General features: G+C 45.7%; 1 protein-coding gene across 5 annotated transcripts in view; it reads right to left on the bottom strand.

Moving 5' to 3' along the window:
• The window catches only part of rnf130 (ring finger protein 130), a 234660-nt gene that overhangs the window by 94384 nt on the left and 122905 nt on the right, over positions 1-17371 (bottom strand). For all 5 annotated transcript variants that reach the window (XM_038796204.1, XM_038796201.1, XM_038796203.1 and 2 more), the window contains exon 3: positions 15112-15183. In XM_038796204.1, coding sequence (XP_038652132.1) covers positions 15112-15183 — 72 coding nt within the window. The remainder of the gene's footprint in view (positions 1-15111; positions 15184-17371) is intronic.

The following is a 17371-nucleotide window of genomic DNA, read 5'->3' as shown; positions in this document are numbered from 1 at the left end:
AGGAGATTTACCAGGATGTTGCCTGGTATGGAGGGAAAATCTTATGAGGAAAGGCTGATGGACTTGAGGTTGTTTTCGTTAGAGAGAAGAAGGTTAAGAGGTGACTTAATAGAGGCATACAAAATGATCAGAGGGTTAGATAGGGTGGACAGTGAGAGCTTCTCCCGCGGATGAAGGTGGCTAGCACGAGGGGACATAGCCTTAAATTGAGGGCTAATAGATATAGGACAGAGGTCAGATGTAGGTTTTTTACGCAAAGAGTGGTGAGGCCGTGGAATGCCCTACCTGCAACAGTAGTGCACTCACCAACATTGAGGGCATTTAAAAGTTTACTGGATAAGCATATGGATGATAATGGCATAGTGTAGGTTAGATGGCCTTTAGTTTTTGACTTCCCATGTCGGTGCAACATCGTGGGCCGAAGGGCCTGTACTGCGCCGTATCGTTCTATGTTCTATGATGGTGCCGGCCCATCCGGGGTGCCCCCCCCCTGCTGTCCAAGAGAACTGTGCTGTGACTAGGTTTCTTCGGAAAACTGCAGCAGTCAAGAAATAATTACTGTACCAAACATAATTATCCCATTAGATAATGGAATTGGTCACTCAATGTTTTCAGTTAATTTGAAAAGCACTCTTTCAAAGGTTTGATAACCATTACAATCCTAGTAATCACTCCACTTAAATTTTGTATTTAAATAGCTCTTCTTTTGGTGGAAAACATTCAGGACAAGGAGGGAACATTTAGGCTGGATTCTCCGGTCCCCCAGCTGCATGTTTCTTCGTTGGTGGTGTGATTCTCTACTCCCGCCGCTTGTCAATCGGAATTACCATTAAACCCATCCCACACCGTCAGGAAACCCAGGGGTGCGCTGCCAGCAAGAACAAAGAATTCTAGTGGCCAGAAAATTCCGGCTTTAATCTTGATCGGAACACCAGGTTTAACTGTGCTTATCATATCCAGTATCAAGATCTTATCCATCGCTTAGGATGCACTTCAACATGGGCAGTCAAGGAATGTTATCGTAGATGAGGTTTTCCTTTTAAACATAAGGTTGGAGGTACCTTTGGTGTGCCTGCCATGCATGTGAACCCTAATTTTTCATTCATTAAAGTAGTGATGGAAATAAACTTGTCACTTTTTGTAGCAGTATATGTTTTTCATATGTCAGATGTGAGTGGAGTCTGATTTGTGTTGTCGTGCGCCAGTTAAAATATTTATTTGGGCTGCCTTAATATAATTTTTTTTTTCAATTTAAAGTACTCAATTCATTTTTTCCAATTAAGGGGCAATTTAGTGTGACCAATCCACCTATCCTGCACATCTTTGGGTTGTGGGAGCGAAACTCACGCAAACAAGGGGAGAATGTGCAAACTCCAGATGGACAGTGAACCAGAGCCGGGATCGAACCTGGGACCTTGGTGCCGTGAGACAGCAGTGCTATCCACTGCGCCACCGTGCTGCCCTGCCTTAACATAAATGACTGAAACTCGGTTAGTTAACTTAAATAAGGAACTTCCAGTGGTAATATTGGGGGAGCACGGTAGCATGGTGGCTAGCATCAATGCTTCACAGCTCCAGGGTCCCAGGTTCGATTCCTGGCTGGGTCACTGTCTGTGTGGAGTCTGCACGTCCTCCCCCTGTGTGCGTGGGTTTCCTCCGGGTGCTCCGGTTTCCTCCCACAGTCCAAAGATGTGGGGGTTAGGTGGATTGGCCATACTAAATTGCCCGTAGTGTCCTAATAAAAGTAAGGTTAAGGGGGGGGTTGTTGGGTTACGGGTATAGGGTGGATACGTGGGTTTGAGGAGGGTGATCATTGCTCGGCACAACATTGAGGGCCAAAGGGCCTGTTCTGTGCTGTACTGTTCTATGTTCTATGTCTATGTTCTATGTAATTGGGATTCCATTATTCTTCCTACCACCAATGTTAAGATGACTGGCCTATAATTCCCTAGGCACATTCTTATCCCCAGAGACATTACATTAGCCATCCACCAGTCTTCTGGTACTATACTCCTTTTCTAACAAAAGGTCAGATAGGCTTCAGATGGTTTCACAGGTCGGCGCAACATCGAGGGCCGAAGGGCCCGTACTGCGCTGTAGTGTTCTATGTTCTATGTTTATGTAGTGCCCCTGCTATTTCATCCTTACGTTCTTTTAAATACCTGGATGCACTGCATCCAGAGCGAGGGGCCGTTTTTTAACATTTCCAATTAAGGGGCAATTTAATGTGACCAATGCCCCTACCCTGCACATTTTTTGGGATGTGGGGGCGAGACCCACGCAGACACGGGGAGAATGAGCAAACTCCACACAGTGACCCGGGGCCGGGATCGAAACCGGGTCCTCGCCACCATGAGGCAGCAGTGCTAACCACTGTGCCAACGTGCTGTCCTGCAAGGGTCTTTATACTCATGATTTTGAATTGTTTATTCAATTCAGTACATTCCCTTTTATTTAAAATCAATTTAACTCATTGCCAATCTCATTATTCTATGTTGTGTCTACCTGTTCTATCTCCCTAGTAAATACCTAACAAAAATATATTTAATATTCCCAGTTATCTAATAATAATAATCTAATCGTCTTTATTATTATCACAAGTAAGCTTACATAATAGTAATAATAATAATCACATTGTCACAAGTAGGCTTCAGTGAAGTTACTGGGAAAGCCCCGAGTCGCCACATTTCGGCGCCTGTTCGGGGGAGCCAGTATGGGAATTGAACCCATGCTAGTGGCATTGTTTTTGCATTACAAGCCAGCTGATTGAATAAACTTGGTTTGTTCTCACTGGAACGAAGGAGGTTGAGGGGCGACGTGATAGAGGTCTACAAAATTATGACAGATTAGGGCAGCACGGTAGCATTGTGGATAGCACAATCGCTTCACAGCTCCAGGGTCCCAGGTTCGATTCCGGCTTGGGTCACTGTCTGTGCGGAGTCTGTACATCCTCCCCGTGTGTGCGTGGGTTTCCTCCGGGTGCTCCGGTTTCCTCCCACAGTCCAAAGATGTGCAGGTTACGTGGATTGGCCATGATAAATTGCCCTTAGGGTCCAAAATTGCCCTTAGTGTTGGGTGGGGTTACTGGGTTATGGGGATAGGGTGGAGTTGTTGACCTTGGGTAGGGTAATCTTTCCAAGAGCCGGTGCAGGCTCGATGGGCTGAATGGCCTCCTTCTGCACTGTAAATTCTATGAAATTATCACAGCCCTTCTTTTAAAAAAAAAAAATTTGATGGGCCTGTAAAATCTTTCACTATTTTGTTTTCTATTCTTTCATAATCTAATTTAATTCCCCGTCGTCATCCTGATTGTTTTTTCAGACTTAATTTCTAATCTCTTTGTATTCTCCCTGATCATGCATTCCTCTGCTGCCTGTGCACTTAATATATGCCTTTTTCCTAACCCTCAATTATTCCCTCATGCCTTTATTCATCCATGGATTCTGACTAGTGTTTAATTTGTTCTTTCCGTTAAGCAGAATTGATTTTGCTTGCACTCTGTTGAACACAGTTTTAAATATTCCCATTGCTGTTTGCCAATACTGTTGCGTCTTTCATTTCCCCCATTATTCTCAGTCCCTAAAATCAGCCTTTCTCCGATATATTGTTACGGACAAGGATAAGAGAGGACTGGAGCCCCTGTTTCCTTCCTGTTCATACAGAATGTGTTTTTTAAAAGGAAGAGATATGTGCTTTTTTCATTCTTTCACATGATATGGGCTTCGGGGTCTCAGCTAGCATTTGTTTTTGCCCATCCCTAATTGCATTTGAGAAGGTGGTGGTGCCTTCTTGAACCACTGAAATCCATGTGGTGTAGGTACATCCTCAGCGCTATCAAGGAGAATTTTAATCCAGTCATAGTGAAGGAACAGTGATGTAGGTCCAAGTCAGGATGGTGTGTGGCTTGGAGGTGAACATTGCAGGTGGTGTTTCCATGCATCTGCTCTCCTTGTCCTCCCAGTTCACAGAGGTCATGGGTTTGGAAAGTGCTGTTAAATGAGCCTTGGTGAGTTGTTGCAAACCATCTTGTAGATCCATAGAATGTGTACAGTGCAGACAGAGGGCATTCGGCCCATCGAGTCTGTGCTGATCTTCCGAAAGAGCACTCTACCCTGCCCACACCCTCGCCCTAACCCCGTAAGCCTGGGCATTGATGATAGCCTATCCACCAAACCTGCACATCTTTGGACTGTGGGAGGAAACCGGAGCACCCGGGAGGAAACCCACCCAGACACCGAGAGAACATGCAAACTCTACACAGATAGCCCCCCAAGGCTGGATTCGAACCCGGGTCCCTGGTGCTGTGAGGCAGCAATGCCAACCACTGTTCCACCATGCTGCCCCTGATGGTACACGTTGCTGCCACAGTCAGTGGTGGAGGTGCTCTACGTTGGAGGAGGTGGATTTGGGGTGCCAATTAAGCGGGTTGCTTTGTCTTGCGTAGCAGAGAGCACTTAGAAGATTAAACACGGAGACCAACATGGCTGGTTTATCATGTGGGTTTTGCACAGTCCAATTTTCCAGATTTGGTGTTCAGTGGGAATGGGGATGTGCGCTTGCGAGCTGGAGCGCAGAAGCGTTTGGGCGAATGGGCGTTTGCGTGCAAGTGAGAGCAGATGTGTGCGAGCGAGCCAGGGTGCATGAAAGAGCGAGAGTGAGTACATGCCTGCAAGTGAGAGGGCGTGCGTGCCTGCAACGAGAGAGCAACAGTGCGTGCATGCGGATGCATGACAGTGCGTGCACGCGCCAGTATGTCCACACGTGAGCGTGTGACAGCGCATGCACATGAACGAGCGCAAGAATGCATGCGCGAGTACGTGCACGCATATGCGAACGCGACAGTATGTACACGTGAAACACGGCAGTGTATGTGCGATAGTGTGACAGTGTATGTGCATGAACGTGGCAGTGCACGTGTGAGCATGATAGTGCATACATGTGACAGCATGTGTGGGCGCAACAGTGTGTGCGTGTGACTGTGTGGTGTGAGTTTGTGGTGAGTGCGCAGTGAGCACAGCTGTGTGCGCGTGTGACAGTGTGCACGTGAGTACGACAATGTGCACATGAGGTCGACAGTGGTGTGTGTGAGAGAGCATGAATGAATGACTACAAACACATACATGCCATTTAATTTTGCTCAGAAAGTTGTTACTTTTCTTCATACTTAAACATTTTAAAATTTGCAGGGCTTTCAGGGCGGCACATAGGGAGAGGCTTACACGCAGTAGCTCCCGACGGGTTCTTGATTTTTGGCCTTTTTTGCCTTGTTTCTGGGGCTAGTTTTTCAAAAAAAATCCCATCTACTAGATAGTATAGGGTGTCCACATTAAAGAGAGACCAAGAACGGCCAGGGGAAAGCAACCTACGGATAGAACTTAGTTGGCGGATTCGGCAACTTCACGGGTCTCCTCGGTACAGAAAATGGGAGAGGCTGCTCCTGTGACTCCGGCCACTCCAGTCATGTCGATATGCTTCCGTACCAGCGCCTCCCCTCCAGCGTTCCGGGCGCCTCTTGTACCAGCCTCCCCGAACAGGCGCCGAATGTGGCGACTATGGGCTTTTCACAGTAACTTCATTGAAGCCTACTCGTGACAATAAGCTATTTTCATTTTCGCTAGTGTACCAGCGACGGGATTCGAGAAACAATGGAGAATTGTCTGGGGACCTTCGAAAGTTGATTGAGGCCTTGGGACCCACACAGTCAAAGTTGGAGAAAACCTCGGAGAAGAAAATGGTGCGATAATTAAGCATGTGTAAATGGCTTTGTCAAAGCATGGTGAGAAACTGCCTCGCTGGAGGCTGAGATCTCTCAGCTGGCTGGTGAGAATAACATGCTGAGGGCCAAGGATCTTGAAAAATCAATCGAGGAGGCAGAACCTCAGAATTGTGGGGTTGCTGGAGGGTGTGGAAGGCCCGACTGCCACTGCATAATTTTTGCAGATGATTAAGATGATTTGAAGGGTGGCGTGGGTGTATTCACATCCCCTCCAGAGCTGGACAGAGCCCAACGGTCACTCAGTCAGAAGCCCCAGCCTATCGAACTACCACAGCCAGTCATTGTACGGTTCCACAGCTTCCAAGAGAAGTAATGGGTCCTAAAATGGGAAAAGGAGCATTGGGACTGAAAGTGGGAAGGTCACATTATCAGGATCTACCAAGATGTTGGAACTGAGCAAGCAAGGAAGCAGGCAGCTTTCAACAAGACCAAAGTCGCCCTGTATAAAAGAGTGGAGTTCGGTTTAGGGTGGTATGCCTGGTGAGGCTTTGAGTAACTTATCAGTAGAAGGACTATTATTTTGATGCATTGGAGGAGGCGGATACCTTTGGTAAAAAAGCATGAATTTGGTTTGAGCTAATTGTGTGTTCCTGCGAGGTTTTTAATTGTTGAGGGTGCAAAGCGGTATGGGGTGCCTTGTATATGTATGTTGGTATTTCTTTGTTCTTGGGTGGAATGATTGTTTCACATGTTGGATGTTGACGGAGGGAGGGGGGTGCTTTAATGTTATGAGGGTTTTGGTATATGCATTAAGGTTGTTACAGGAAATATATAGCTACTGATGCAAATGTGATTTTCGAAGGGGTTTTGTTTTACTGTGTGTGCCTGGAACAGACAGGCAGTTTCTCTTCTGTTTTACCCTGAGCTGGGCTGCCTGTCAGCTTTTTACTTTCGTTTTAGGCTGTTTGCTGCAGGGCGTGTTTTAGTTTTGTTTTCAGAGCTGGATAGCTGCAGTCACAGCCAGAAGGTGTATTAGAATCTCCCTCTGTAATCTAAAGACTGTAAATCGATCCTTTGGTCATTTAAAACTAATAACTGCTTGCAGTAGTGACTTTTACCTGATGTGCTTCTGTTTGAATGTTTTTTAAAAATTCTTCTGGATGTTAAAAGGACAGCTTACGGATTACTTAGTGTTGTATTCTTTGGGGGTTCCATTTGAATTAATGGTTGCTAAGATGTTCACTGTATATTTAAAAGGTATTTCAGTTTAAGTAGGGAGTGTGTTGTGGACACTAACTCTTTCAGAGGCTCTGAAATTTTTGGGGGTGGAGACAGTCACACCTTACGGACAGAGCCTAAAAGCAGACTGTTAGATTTGGCAAAAACATTGCAATTAACATTACCTGACAATATGCGAAAAGATGAGGTCATTATGGCAGTGGCTAAGCATTTAAAAGTAGCCTGAGATACAGTTTGACTCATTGGAAGTGGCAAAAATGCAGTTATAAATTAAACAAATGGAACATAAGATAGAATTAAAGCAACCTGAATACGAAAGAGAGAGGGAGGAAAAAGAAAGAGAAAGAGAGAGAGAGAGAGAGAGAGAGAGAGGGAGGGGGGGGGGGGGGGGGGGGGGGGGGGGAGGAAAAAGAGAAAGGAAAACAGAAAGAATAGCTCTAGCAGAAGAAAAAGAAAGAGAAAGGGAGATACAGTTCAGGGAAAAAGATAAAGAGAGAGAGAGTTTGAACTTCAGAAAATGGCCATGAAACAAAACAGTTGGTTAAAATTGGCAGACCTAAAAGGAAACGTACAGTAGGTTGATAGTGGAAAAGAGTGTCAAAGTCGAAGGCTTGGTGGGAATCCATTGAAATATGTCCAAGCATTATCAAGGTTTGATGAGAAGGAGGTGGAAGCCTTTTTCATTTCATTTGAGAAGGTGGCTAAACAAATGAAATGGCCACAGGACATGTGGGTATTACTGATTCAAACAAAGCTGGTAGGTAGGGCTAGTGAAGTGTTTGCATCATTACCGGAGGAGGTATTTGAGTCGTATGAGGCGGTGAAAAAATCCATCTTAGGTGCATATGAACTAGTGCCTGAAGCCTACAGACAAAGGTTTAGAAATTTAAGGTAAGAATTTGGTCAAACACACATGGAGATCGAAAGGATGAAACAGAGTAATTTTGATAGGTGGATAAGGGCTTTGAAAATAGAGCAAACGTATGAAGCGCTCAGAGAAATTATACTTTTGGAGGAGTTTAAAAATTCAATTCCTGATGTAGTGAGAACTCATGTGGAAGAGCAGAGGATTAAAACTGCAAGATTAGCAGCAGAAATGGCAGATGATTATGAATTAGTTCATAAATCAAAACTTGGTTTCCGACATCAGTTTCAGCCTGTGAGGGATAGAAACTGAGGACATGAGAAATACTCAAGTGGTAAAGGTAAAGGTGATCTGATGGGAGATAATAAGGCGAGTGTTCCTCAGATTAAAAAATAAATCCAGGAGGGTGGAAAAGAAGTGAAAAGTTTCAAATGTTTTCACTGTAATAAACTAGGCCATGTAAAGTCACAGTGTTGGTGGTTGAAGAAAAGCACTGGGAAGGCAGATGTGGTAAAACAGGATAAGACAGTGGGGTTTGTTAAAGTGGTAAAGGAAAGCCCAAGTGAAGCGAAGGAGGTGCAAAAGATTGTACAGCCTGATCAAGAGGTGATTGATAAGAAGGTGCCACATCTCGTTAAAGAATTTACATGTGTGGGTAAAGTTTACTCATGTGTATCAGGAGGAGCAGGTAAAGAAGTCACAATTTTAAGAGGTACGGGAGCTAGTCAATCTTTAATGGTAAGAGATGAGGAGTTATGTAGTTTGGGAAGAATGTTGCGAGAAAAGGTGGTAATATGTGTAATTCAGAGTGAGAGATGCAGTGTTCAATTATATATGGTAAGGTTGGAAAGTCCAGTGAAGAGTGGTGAAGTGGCAGTAGGAGTAATAGAGGAACTATCTTGTCTAGGAATACAGTTTATCTTGGGTAATGATATAGCTGGATCGCAGGTGGGAGTGATGCCTACTGTGGTTGATAAGCCAGTGGAAAATCAGACAACTGAAGTGTTGAAGGACAAATATCCTGGGATTTTTCTGGATTGTGTAGTAACAAGGTTGCAAAGTCACAGGTCAAGACAAGAGGAGAAATCAAAGAGTGAAGATGAAGTTGAAGTGCAATTATCAGAAACGGTTTTTGATCAGATGGTTGAAAAAGAACAAGAACAGGTGGAGGATGAGGCAGATATTTTTAGTTCAGGAAAATTGGTGGAGTTACAAGAAAAAGATATAGAAATAAAATGGATGTATCAGAAAGCATATACAGAAGAGGAATCTGAGTTTATTCCAGAGTGTTATTACCATAAAAGTGATGTCTTGATTAATTTTTTTTTTTTTTTTTTTTTTTTTTTTTTTTTTTTTTTTTTTTTAAAATTTAGAGTACCCAATTAAATTTTTTTCCAATTAAGGGGCAATTTAGCTTGGCCAATCCACCTAACCTGCACATCTTTGGGTTGTGGGAGTGAAACCCACGCAAACACGGGGAGAATGTGCAAACTCCACACAGACAGTGACCCAGAGCCGGGATTCGAACCTGGGACCTCGGCGCCGTGAGGCTGCAGGGCTAACCCACTGCGCCACCGTGCTGCTAAGTGATGTCTTGATGAGAAAATGGAGACCTTTACATATGCAGGCGGTTGAAAAGTGGCCAGAACTTTATCAAGTAGTATTGCCGGTAGGGTAAAGAAAGAATTGCACATGAGGTACCAGTCAGAGGTCATTTGGGAATAAGGAAAACTCAAGTTAAATCCAAAATTTTTTTTTGTTGGCCTGGACGACATAAAGATGTAGTTAAATTCTGTCAATCATGTCACACATATCAAGTGATAGGGAAACGCCAAGCAGTGATAAAACCAGCACCCTTGATACCCGTTCCAGCATTTGAGGAACCTTTTACAAGGCTCCTAATTGATTGCGTAGGACCGCTTCCCGAAACAAAAAGTGGGAATCCATATCTTTTGACGATAATATCTATTCGGTTTCTAGAGGCCATTCCAGAACGTAATATTACAGCTAAAAAGATTGTGGAGAAGTTACTTAAATTCTTTACTAGATGTGGACTACCCACAGAAATACAATCGGGTTAAGCATCGAATTTTACCTCAAGGTTATTCAAAAAAGTTATGGATAGCTCAGGAATAAAACAATTTAAATCAACTGCGTACCATCCAGTATCGCAGGGAGCATTAGAAAGGTGGAATCAGACATTAACAACAATGTTGAGGGCTTATTGTCAAGATTATCCAGAGGATTGGGATAAAGGAATTAGGGGTGCATAGAACATAGAACAGTACAGCACAGAACAGGCCCTTCGGCCCTCAATGTTGTGCCGAGCCATGATCACCCTACTCAAACCCACATATCCACCCTATACCCGTAAACCAACAACCCCCTCCCCCCCCCCCCTTAACCTTACATTTATTAGGACACTACGGGCAATTTAGCATGGCCAATCCACCTAACCCGCACATCTTTGGACTGTGGGAGGAAACCGGAGCACCCGGAGGAAACCCACGCACACAGGGGGAGGACGTGCAGACTCCACACAGACAGTGACCCAGCCGGGAATCGAACCTGGGACCCTGGAGCTGTGAAGCATGTATGCTAACCACCATGCTACCCTGCTGCCCTGAATCTAATAAGTCAACCAAATTTAGTCCTTTTGAACTAATTTTTGGTCATGAGGTAAGAGGACCACCTAAATTGATTAAGGAAAAATTGGTGAGTTAAGAAATCGGATATTACATTATTGGATTATGTGTCAAATTTTAGGGAACGATTAAACAGAGCAGGTGAATTGGCTAGACAACATTTAAAAGTGGCACAAAATGTGATGAAACAGGTAGCGGACAAGAAATCCAAAGTTCGTAGTTTTGCCAGTGGAGATAAAGTTTTAGTGTTGTTACCAGTGGTAGGTAAGCCTTTAAAAGCTAGGTTTTGTGGACCTTATCAGATTGAAAGGAAATTAAGTGAGGTGAATTATGATACACCGAGTGCTTAAAAGGTACTTTGAAAGGGAAGTAGAGAAAAAGCAGGAGGTGTTAATGATTCTAACTCAAAGTGACGGACCAAATCCAGATGACTGTGAATTTGCCATACCTCAAATTAAATTGGAAAACGAGGATGATCTTAAAAATTAGGATAAATTGTTGAGTTACCTTCCAGAGGAAAAATGGGCTGAACTAAGAGTTATTGATATCACGTGGGCAAGTTTGTAGAGATAAATTGGGAAATACTAAAATGGCTATCCATGATGTAGATGTGGGAAATGCTGTTCCAATCAAACATCCATATAGACTTAACCCTTTAAAATTGGCACAGGTTAACAAAGAGAATGAGAGTATGCTTACAAATGGCATAATTGAAGTGGGTTGCAGCCAATGGAGCTTACCCATAGTGATGGTACCTAAATCGGACGGTACCCAATGGCTGTGTGTGGACTATAGAAAGGTTAATGCAGTTTCAAGAACGGACTCTTATCCTATCCCACATCTGGAGGATTGCATTGAGAAAGTGGGACAATCAGCTGTTATTTCTAAACTGGATTTCATAGATCATAGAATTTACAGTGCAGAAGGAGGCCATTCGGCCCATCGAGTCTGCACCGGCTCCTGGAAAGAGCACCCTACCCAAGGTTAACACCTCCACCCTATCCCCATAACCCAGTAACCCCACCCAACACTAAGGGACACTAAGGGCAATGGGCCTCACGGTAGCATGGTGGTTAGCATCAATGCTTCACAGCTCCAGGGTCCCAGGTTCGATTCCCGGCTGGGTCACTGTCTGTGTGGAGTCTGCACGTCCTCCCCGTGTGTGCGTGGGTTTCCTCCGGGTGCTCCGGTTTCCTCCCACAGTCCAAAGATGTGCGGGTTAGGTGGATTGGCCATGCTAAATTGCCCGTAGTGTAAGGTTAATGGGGGGATTGTTGGGTTGTGGGTTTAAGTGGGGTGATCATTGCTCGGCACAACATCGAGGGCCGAAGGGCCTGTTCTGTGCTGTACTGTTCTATGTTCTATGTTCAATCCACCGAACCTGCACATCTTTGGACTGTGGGAGGAAACCGGAGCACCCGGAGGAAACCCACGCACACAGGGGGAGGATGTGCAGACTCCGCACAGGCAGTGACCCAAGCCGGAATCGAACCTGGGACCCTGGAGCTGTGAAGCGATTGTGCTATCCACAATGCTACCGTGCTGCCCACTTAAAGGTTACTGGTTAAAGATTACCTTTATCCGAAAGGGCGAAGGAGATTTCTGCACTTAAGCAATTGATTGCTTTGAAGTGCAGTGCCTTATGGGCAGCACGGTAACATAGTGGTTGGCACAATTGCTTCACAGCTCCAGGGTTCCAGGTTCGATTCCCGGCTTGGGTCACTGTCTGTGCGGAGTCTGCACGTTCTCCCTGCGTCTGTGTGGGTTTCCTCCGGGTGCTCTGGTTTCCTCCCACAGTCCAAAGATGTGCAGGTTAGGTTAATTGGCCATGCTAAATTGCCCTTAAGTGTCTAGAATTACCCTTAGTGTTAGGGTGGGGGTGTGGGCTTGGGTAGGGTGCTCTTTCCAAGAGCCGGTGCAGACTCGATGGGCCGAATGGCCTTCTTCTGCACTGTAAATTCTATGATTATGTAGGCAAATGGAAGAAAAGACTTCTCAAAGAACAATGAGCTGAATGGAGTTCTCGATCTTTGATGGTGAGAGTTCAGGAAAGAATGTTGTCCTGAGATTGAGAGAACTCCCTTCTACTCCGAATAGTTCAATGGAATTGTTAACATTTACTGAATCGCATATTTAATGTCACCTTAGATACTACATTGAGCGTCAAGAACACAAAACCATACTGCTTTAAAAGAGTCTATCAATGCCGACCTTCTCGGATACTAAGATTTTTATGCTGAGCTTACACCTGTAATGGTGTCAAATCTTCAGGAGCAGCTGAACTGTCTATTCCTGGTATTTTCAAACTGTTGCAATACCTAGAAGTTTTGACCTACAGCCTCCATAAACTTTAGAAACCAATGAGCACAAAAAGCTGGCACAGTCCAAGTGATCCTTTCTGTATCATTTGAAACCTCGATTCCCAGACTTATTTTGGAGTTTACCATCTCTCACTACCTCTCAGGCAGGTAGACTTGAGAATTAAGCAGAATTAAATGCTTTTTGCCATACTGCAGCCACTGACGCTCCAATTTCTTCTCAGATGTGAAGTGCGACTATATATTCACAGATTTGTATATGATACCTGGGTTGGCACAAGTGAGCCTTCTCTTAGTAAAATACAGACATCAGCGCTAAGTCAAATAATTCAGACACTCAAGAACACTCGCTAACGAGTATGATCGTCCACCTAATAAACTCCGTGTTGCTGGTCATGGGTGCTGTGGGTTCTTGCATAGCTGATGAGCACAATCCTAGAGCTGCATCTTCAACTGCACACTTAGTAGGTGTTTCCAAAAGGTAGGATCAGTCCATGGACTCTCGATCACTGGTATTCCTTTCCTAAGGCTCCTTTTCCATCCTCCTCTTGCCATCGCTGTCCTCAAAGAATTGTGTCTTTTCAATCAGAAGATTTCATCAAGTAGGTTTCTTCTGAGCAAGGGTCTCCCAGGTGCTGATGTCTATGTTGCATTTCTTGAGGTAAGCCTTCAGGGTACCTTTGAAGTGATTCCTTTGCCCTCCTCTTGTTCGGAAGCCTTCCTGAAGGTGGACAAATCAGATTTGTTTTGGCAGTTGGCACTCTGCCATCCCAAGCACATGGCCCGACCTACGGAATTAGTTTTGGATTATCATGGCCCTGATGCTGGTGCTTTTGGCTCATTCAAGGACACTGACATTAGTTCATCGGTTCTCCCAGCTGATGTGGAGAATCCGTCTCAGACAGCTATGATGGTATCTCCAGGGCCTTGAGGTGGCGTCTTGCATGTAGTCCAAGTTTCTGAGCCATATAGAAGAGCTGGGAGGATGAACGCCTTGGAGTCAGCATGGATGTTGCGGTCATCAAATACTGTCGTCCTTAGATGTCCAAAGGAGGCGGGCGCGGATTGGATACAATGTTGGATCTCTACATTTACGTCACCCTTAAGGGAGAAGTGGCTCCCCAGGTATGGGAAAGGTTCCACGTTTGGTAGGGTTTTGCCATTAATCGTGATGGTGGGTGAGACTGGACCGTGCCCTGGGGAGGGTTGCTAAAGGACTTGAGTGTTCTTGAGGTTGAGCTGAGACTGATTTTTTGGTATGCATTCACAAAGATGTCAAGCATGGCTTGTAGATTCTTTTCTGAGAGTATGGAGATGGTGATGTCATCCGCATACTGAAGTTCCATGAGTGATGTTGGTGTCGTTTTCTTCTTGGATTTCAGCCAGTTGAGGTTGAAATTTTTCCATCCATCCTGTAGATAATGTCCACTCCACTGAGTAGCTTGCTCTTGACAAGGTGAAATATGGTGCGATGAAGATGGAGAAAAGGGTGGGGGAGATGACACATCCCTATTTGGGGAGGTCTTGACCTCGAAGGAGATTCCTCGGTGGTTACCACTGTCTGCTTGGTCTCTTTTCTTGAAGATGGTGGTAATGACAGCATGCATCTCTGTGGTCGACAGGAATTTCATCTCTGTCCCATATTTTCAGCAACAGCTGATGTAGATGACAGGTGATCTTTTCTACTCCAAGTTTGAAAATCTCTACTGGGATCCCATCAACTCCAGCAGCTTTTCCACTTTTCAAGTATTTACTGACGGCATTGTCTACGCTTGGTGGGTGTCCAAGATCATCTTTGATGGGTAGTTGGGAAATTTCCTCAAATGGTTTCATCACTGTTTAAGAGTTCTTTGGAGTGTTCTCTCCATCGAAGGCCAATGTTTTCTCTGTCTCTCAAGCGGGTTCCATCCTTAGTCCTCACAGGTTTGAGGTCTTGGGTGGTAGGTCCATATATTACCCTGGTGGCACCGAAGAAGCCCTGGATGTCATGCTCGTCAGCGAGGAGTTTCAGCTCCTTAGCTTTCTCAGTCCACCATTGGTTCTTAATTTCTCTAGTTCTTCCTTGTACCTCTGCTGTGGCTAATTGATGAGCTCTCCTCTTTGCCTTGCTGCTTATGTTGTTTTTCCAGGCACGAAGCGCGTTCCTGGCATTCCAATTTCTTCTCAAATGTGAAGCACAACTATATATGCACAGATTTGTACATGCTACGTAGGTTGCCGCAAGTGAAATGGCACTGAGTATTGAGCCTTCTCTTAGTAAAATACAGACATCAATGCTATAGTCAAATAATTCAGCCATTCAGTAAGAGTATCAACATCAGTGCTTACCTTATCACCCTTTCGAACAGTTCTGGTAATTAGTTTGCTGGTAGCTTTTCTGGCAACATCCCCCAGTTGACGCTGAATTCATACAAGGAAAAAAAAAACATTAAAAGCACATTTGAGTGGAAAGCAAGGATTAAAAACAGATTAAACCATAAATACGATTCCGGTCCCACTTTAGAGGGCAGAGCTTTACTTAACAAAATGATGATTCATCCAATAATTACTTAACTTGAATACCATAGTCAGCATTTCTAAATACCAGAATTCCACATTTCACTGCAGACACAGTTCGTGTTGTGTTGAGTTAGCTGATCTTATTCAGGATTGCATTAGTGGTGCTACAACTCACCAGTGTCTTTTTTTTTAGGACATGCATTCTGAGCAGAGGATGAAGCTTAGCTATAATGCAGTTGAGTATCTTACCAATACTCTGCCTGCTTGAGTGACAGAGGGCCCAATTCTCCCCCAAAATTTCTACGTTCATTCCTGGTGGGTTTTTCCAAGGAGTTTTCTGCCGGCGAGTTCTGGAGAATTTCTCACCAGTTTAGCGCACACTTAGAATGTTTTTTAGCACTGGGGAGCTGAACTCTGAGATCGGGAAGCCATTTGGAAAGGATGCCCTGATCTCTAAGTGAGCATGTGGGTCCCCCCACCCATGGGCAATGTCATCCCCATGTGTGTCATCACACACATGGGGTGCAATTCTCCAGAACGATTTCCAGTGTGGTAGCGAGCAGGAATTGCCACGGGTTTCCGGGCGCTCAGCCCAGCGAGGCCGGCAACACAATTCAACGTTAATTGGTCCATTTAACAAGGCTTCACGGTTTCTCGTCATAAATGAAGGTTCACCAGCTGATGCGCCGGGACTGCACTCACCAGCCCGCCGCTAACAAGGTCGAGCAGCGCTTAACCAGCCACTCCCAGCCAGCTCACAACAATGGCATACAGGAGACCTGCTGCAAGATTCGGAGATGCTGACCCGAGGAGACTGCTCGACGCCGTGTGCGCTCCGCCCCGCAAATCTATAACTGCTTGGAGGAGTACCGGAGGCTAGGGGCGCAGGAGATGGTGCTGACAACGAGTGGCACCGAGGCCAACAGTGCTAGGGTGGCAACAGCAGTTGACAGCCTGGTGCACGACATCGGCAGCATGAGTGAATGTGTCCAAGGCGTCACACAGTCAGTGACGGCCATGGCCGAGGATCTCGGAAGAATCATAGAATCCCTACAGTGCAGAAGGAGACCATCCGGCACATCGGGTTTGCACCAGTCCTTGGAAAGAGCACCCTATTTAAACCCATGCCTCCATCCTATCCCCGTAACCCAGTAACCCTGCCTAACCTTTTGGACACTAAGGGGAAATTTAGCATGGCCAATTGACTTAACCTGCACATCTTTGGACTGTGGGAGGAAATCGGAGCACCTGGAGGAAACACACGCAGACATGGGGAGAAAGTGAAAACTCCACACAGTCACCCAAGGCCAGAATTGAACCCGGGTCCCTGGAGCTGTGAGGCAGCGGTGCTAACCCTGTATAACTCACTGGGGGATTTCACTCAGTAACAGGCCAACTTTATGGGGTTCAGTGGGACATGTCTCACTCTCAGATGGGACTGGCTAAGGTGCTGCGGAATGTGTCCCAGTCATAGGTGGGCATGGCTGAGGCGCTGCAGAGCATGGCCCAGTCACTGAGGAGCATCACCAAGAACATTGACACTGTGGTGCAGACAATGGGGAGCCGGCAGTGCTGGCAGAGCCAGATGATGCAGGGGTAGCTGGGACATGAACCATTTGCCCCTACATTCCAAGGGGAACACCATGGCCCTATGGGCACTGATTGGGAGGAGGGCGCGTGAGTGCCAAGCCGGACCTATCCCATGGAGCGGCAACGGTGGCAGCCAGCTCCCCCGGGTTCCACCCGTCGACTGTGCATGCGCCGCCGTCAAGTGAACCGGCGCCCTCTGGCCCCAGAGGACGTCCTGCCAGGGTCATTGAAGGTCACCGGATGAGGTAAACAGCGGACAGCCTCCACCTCAGATTGCATCCTGGGGAAATACCAAGGCATAGTGGTAGAGCTAGGAGGTCCAAGCACGTTGAGAATCACTAAGGGTACCGGGTGGGACAGATCATAAGAGTCATAGAATTTACAGTGCAGAAGGAGGCCATTCGGTCCATCAAGTCTGCACCTGCCCTTGGAAAGAGCACCCAGCCGTAGCCCACACCTCCACCCTATCACTGTAACCCAGTAACCTTTTATGGACACT

Source organism: Scyliorhinus canicula, chromosome 4 (genome assembly GCF_902713615.1).
Source record: "Scyliorhinus canicula chromosome 4, sScyCan1.1, whole genome shotgun sequence".
Lineage (NCBI taxonomy): Eukaryota > Metazoa > Chordata > Chondrichthyes > Carcharhiniformes > Scyliorhinidae > Scyliorhinus > Scyliorhinus canicula.
This window is presented reverse-complemented; position numbering and strand designations above follow the sequence as displayed.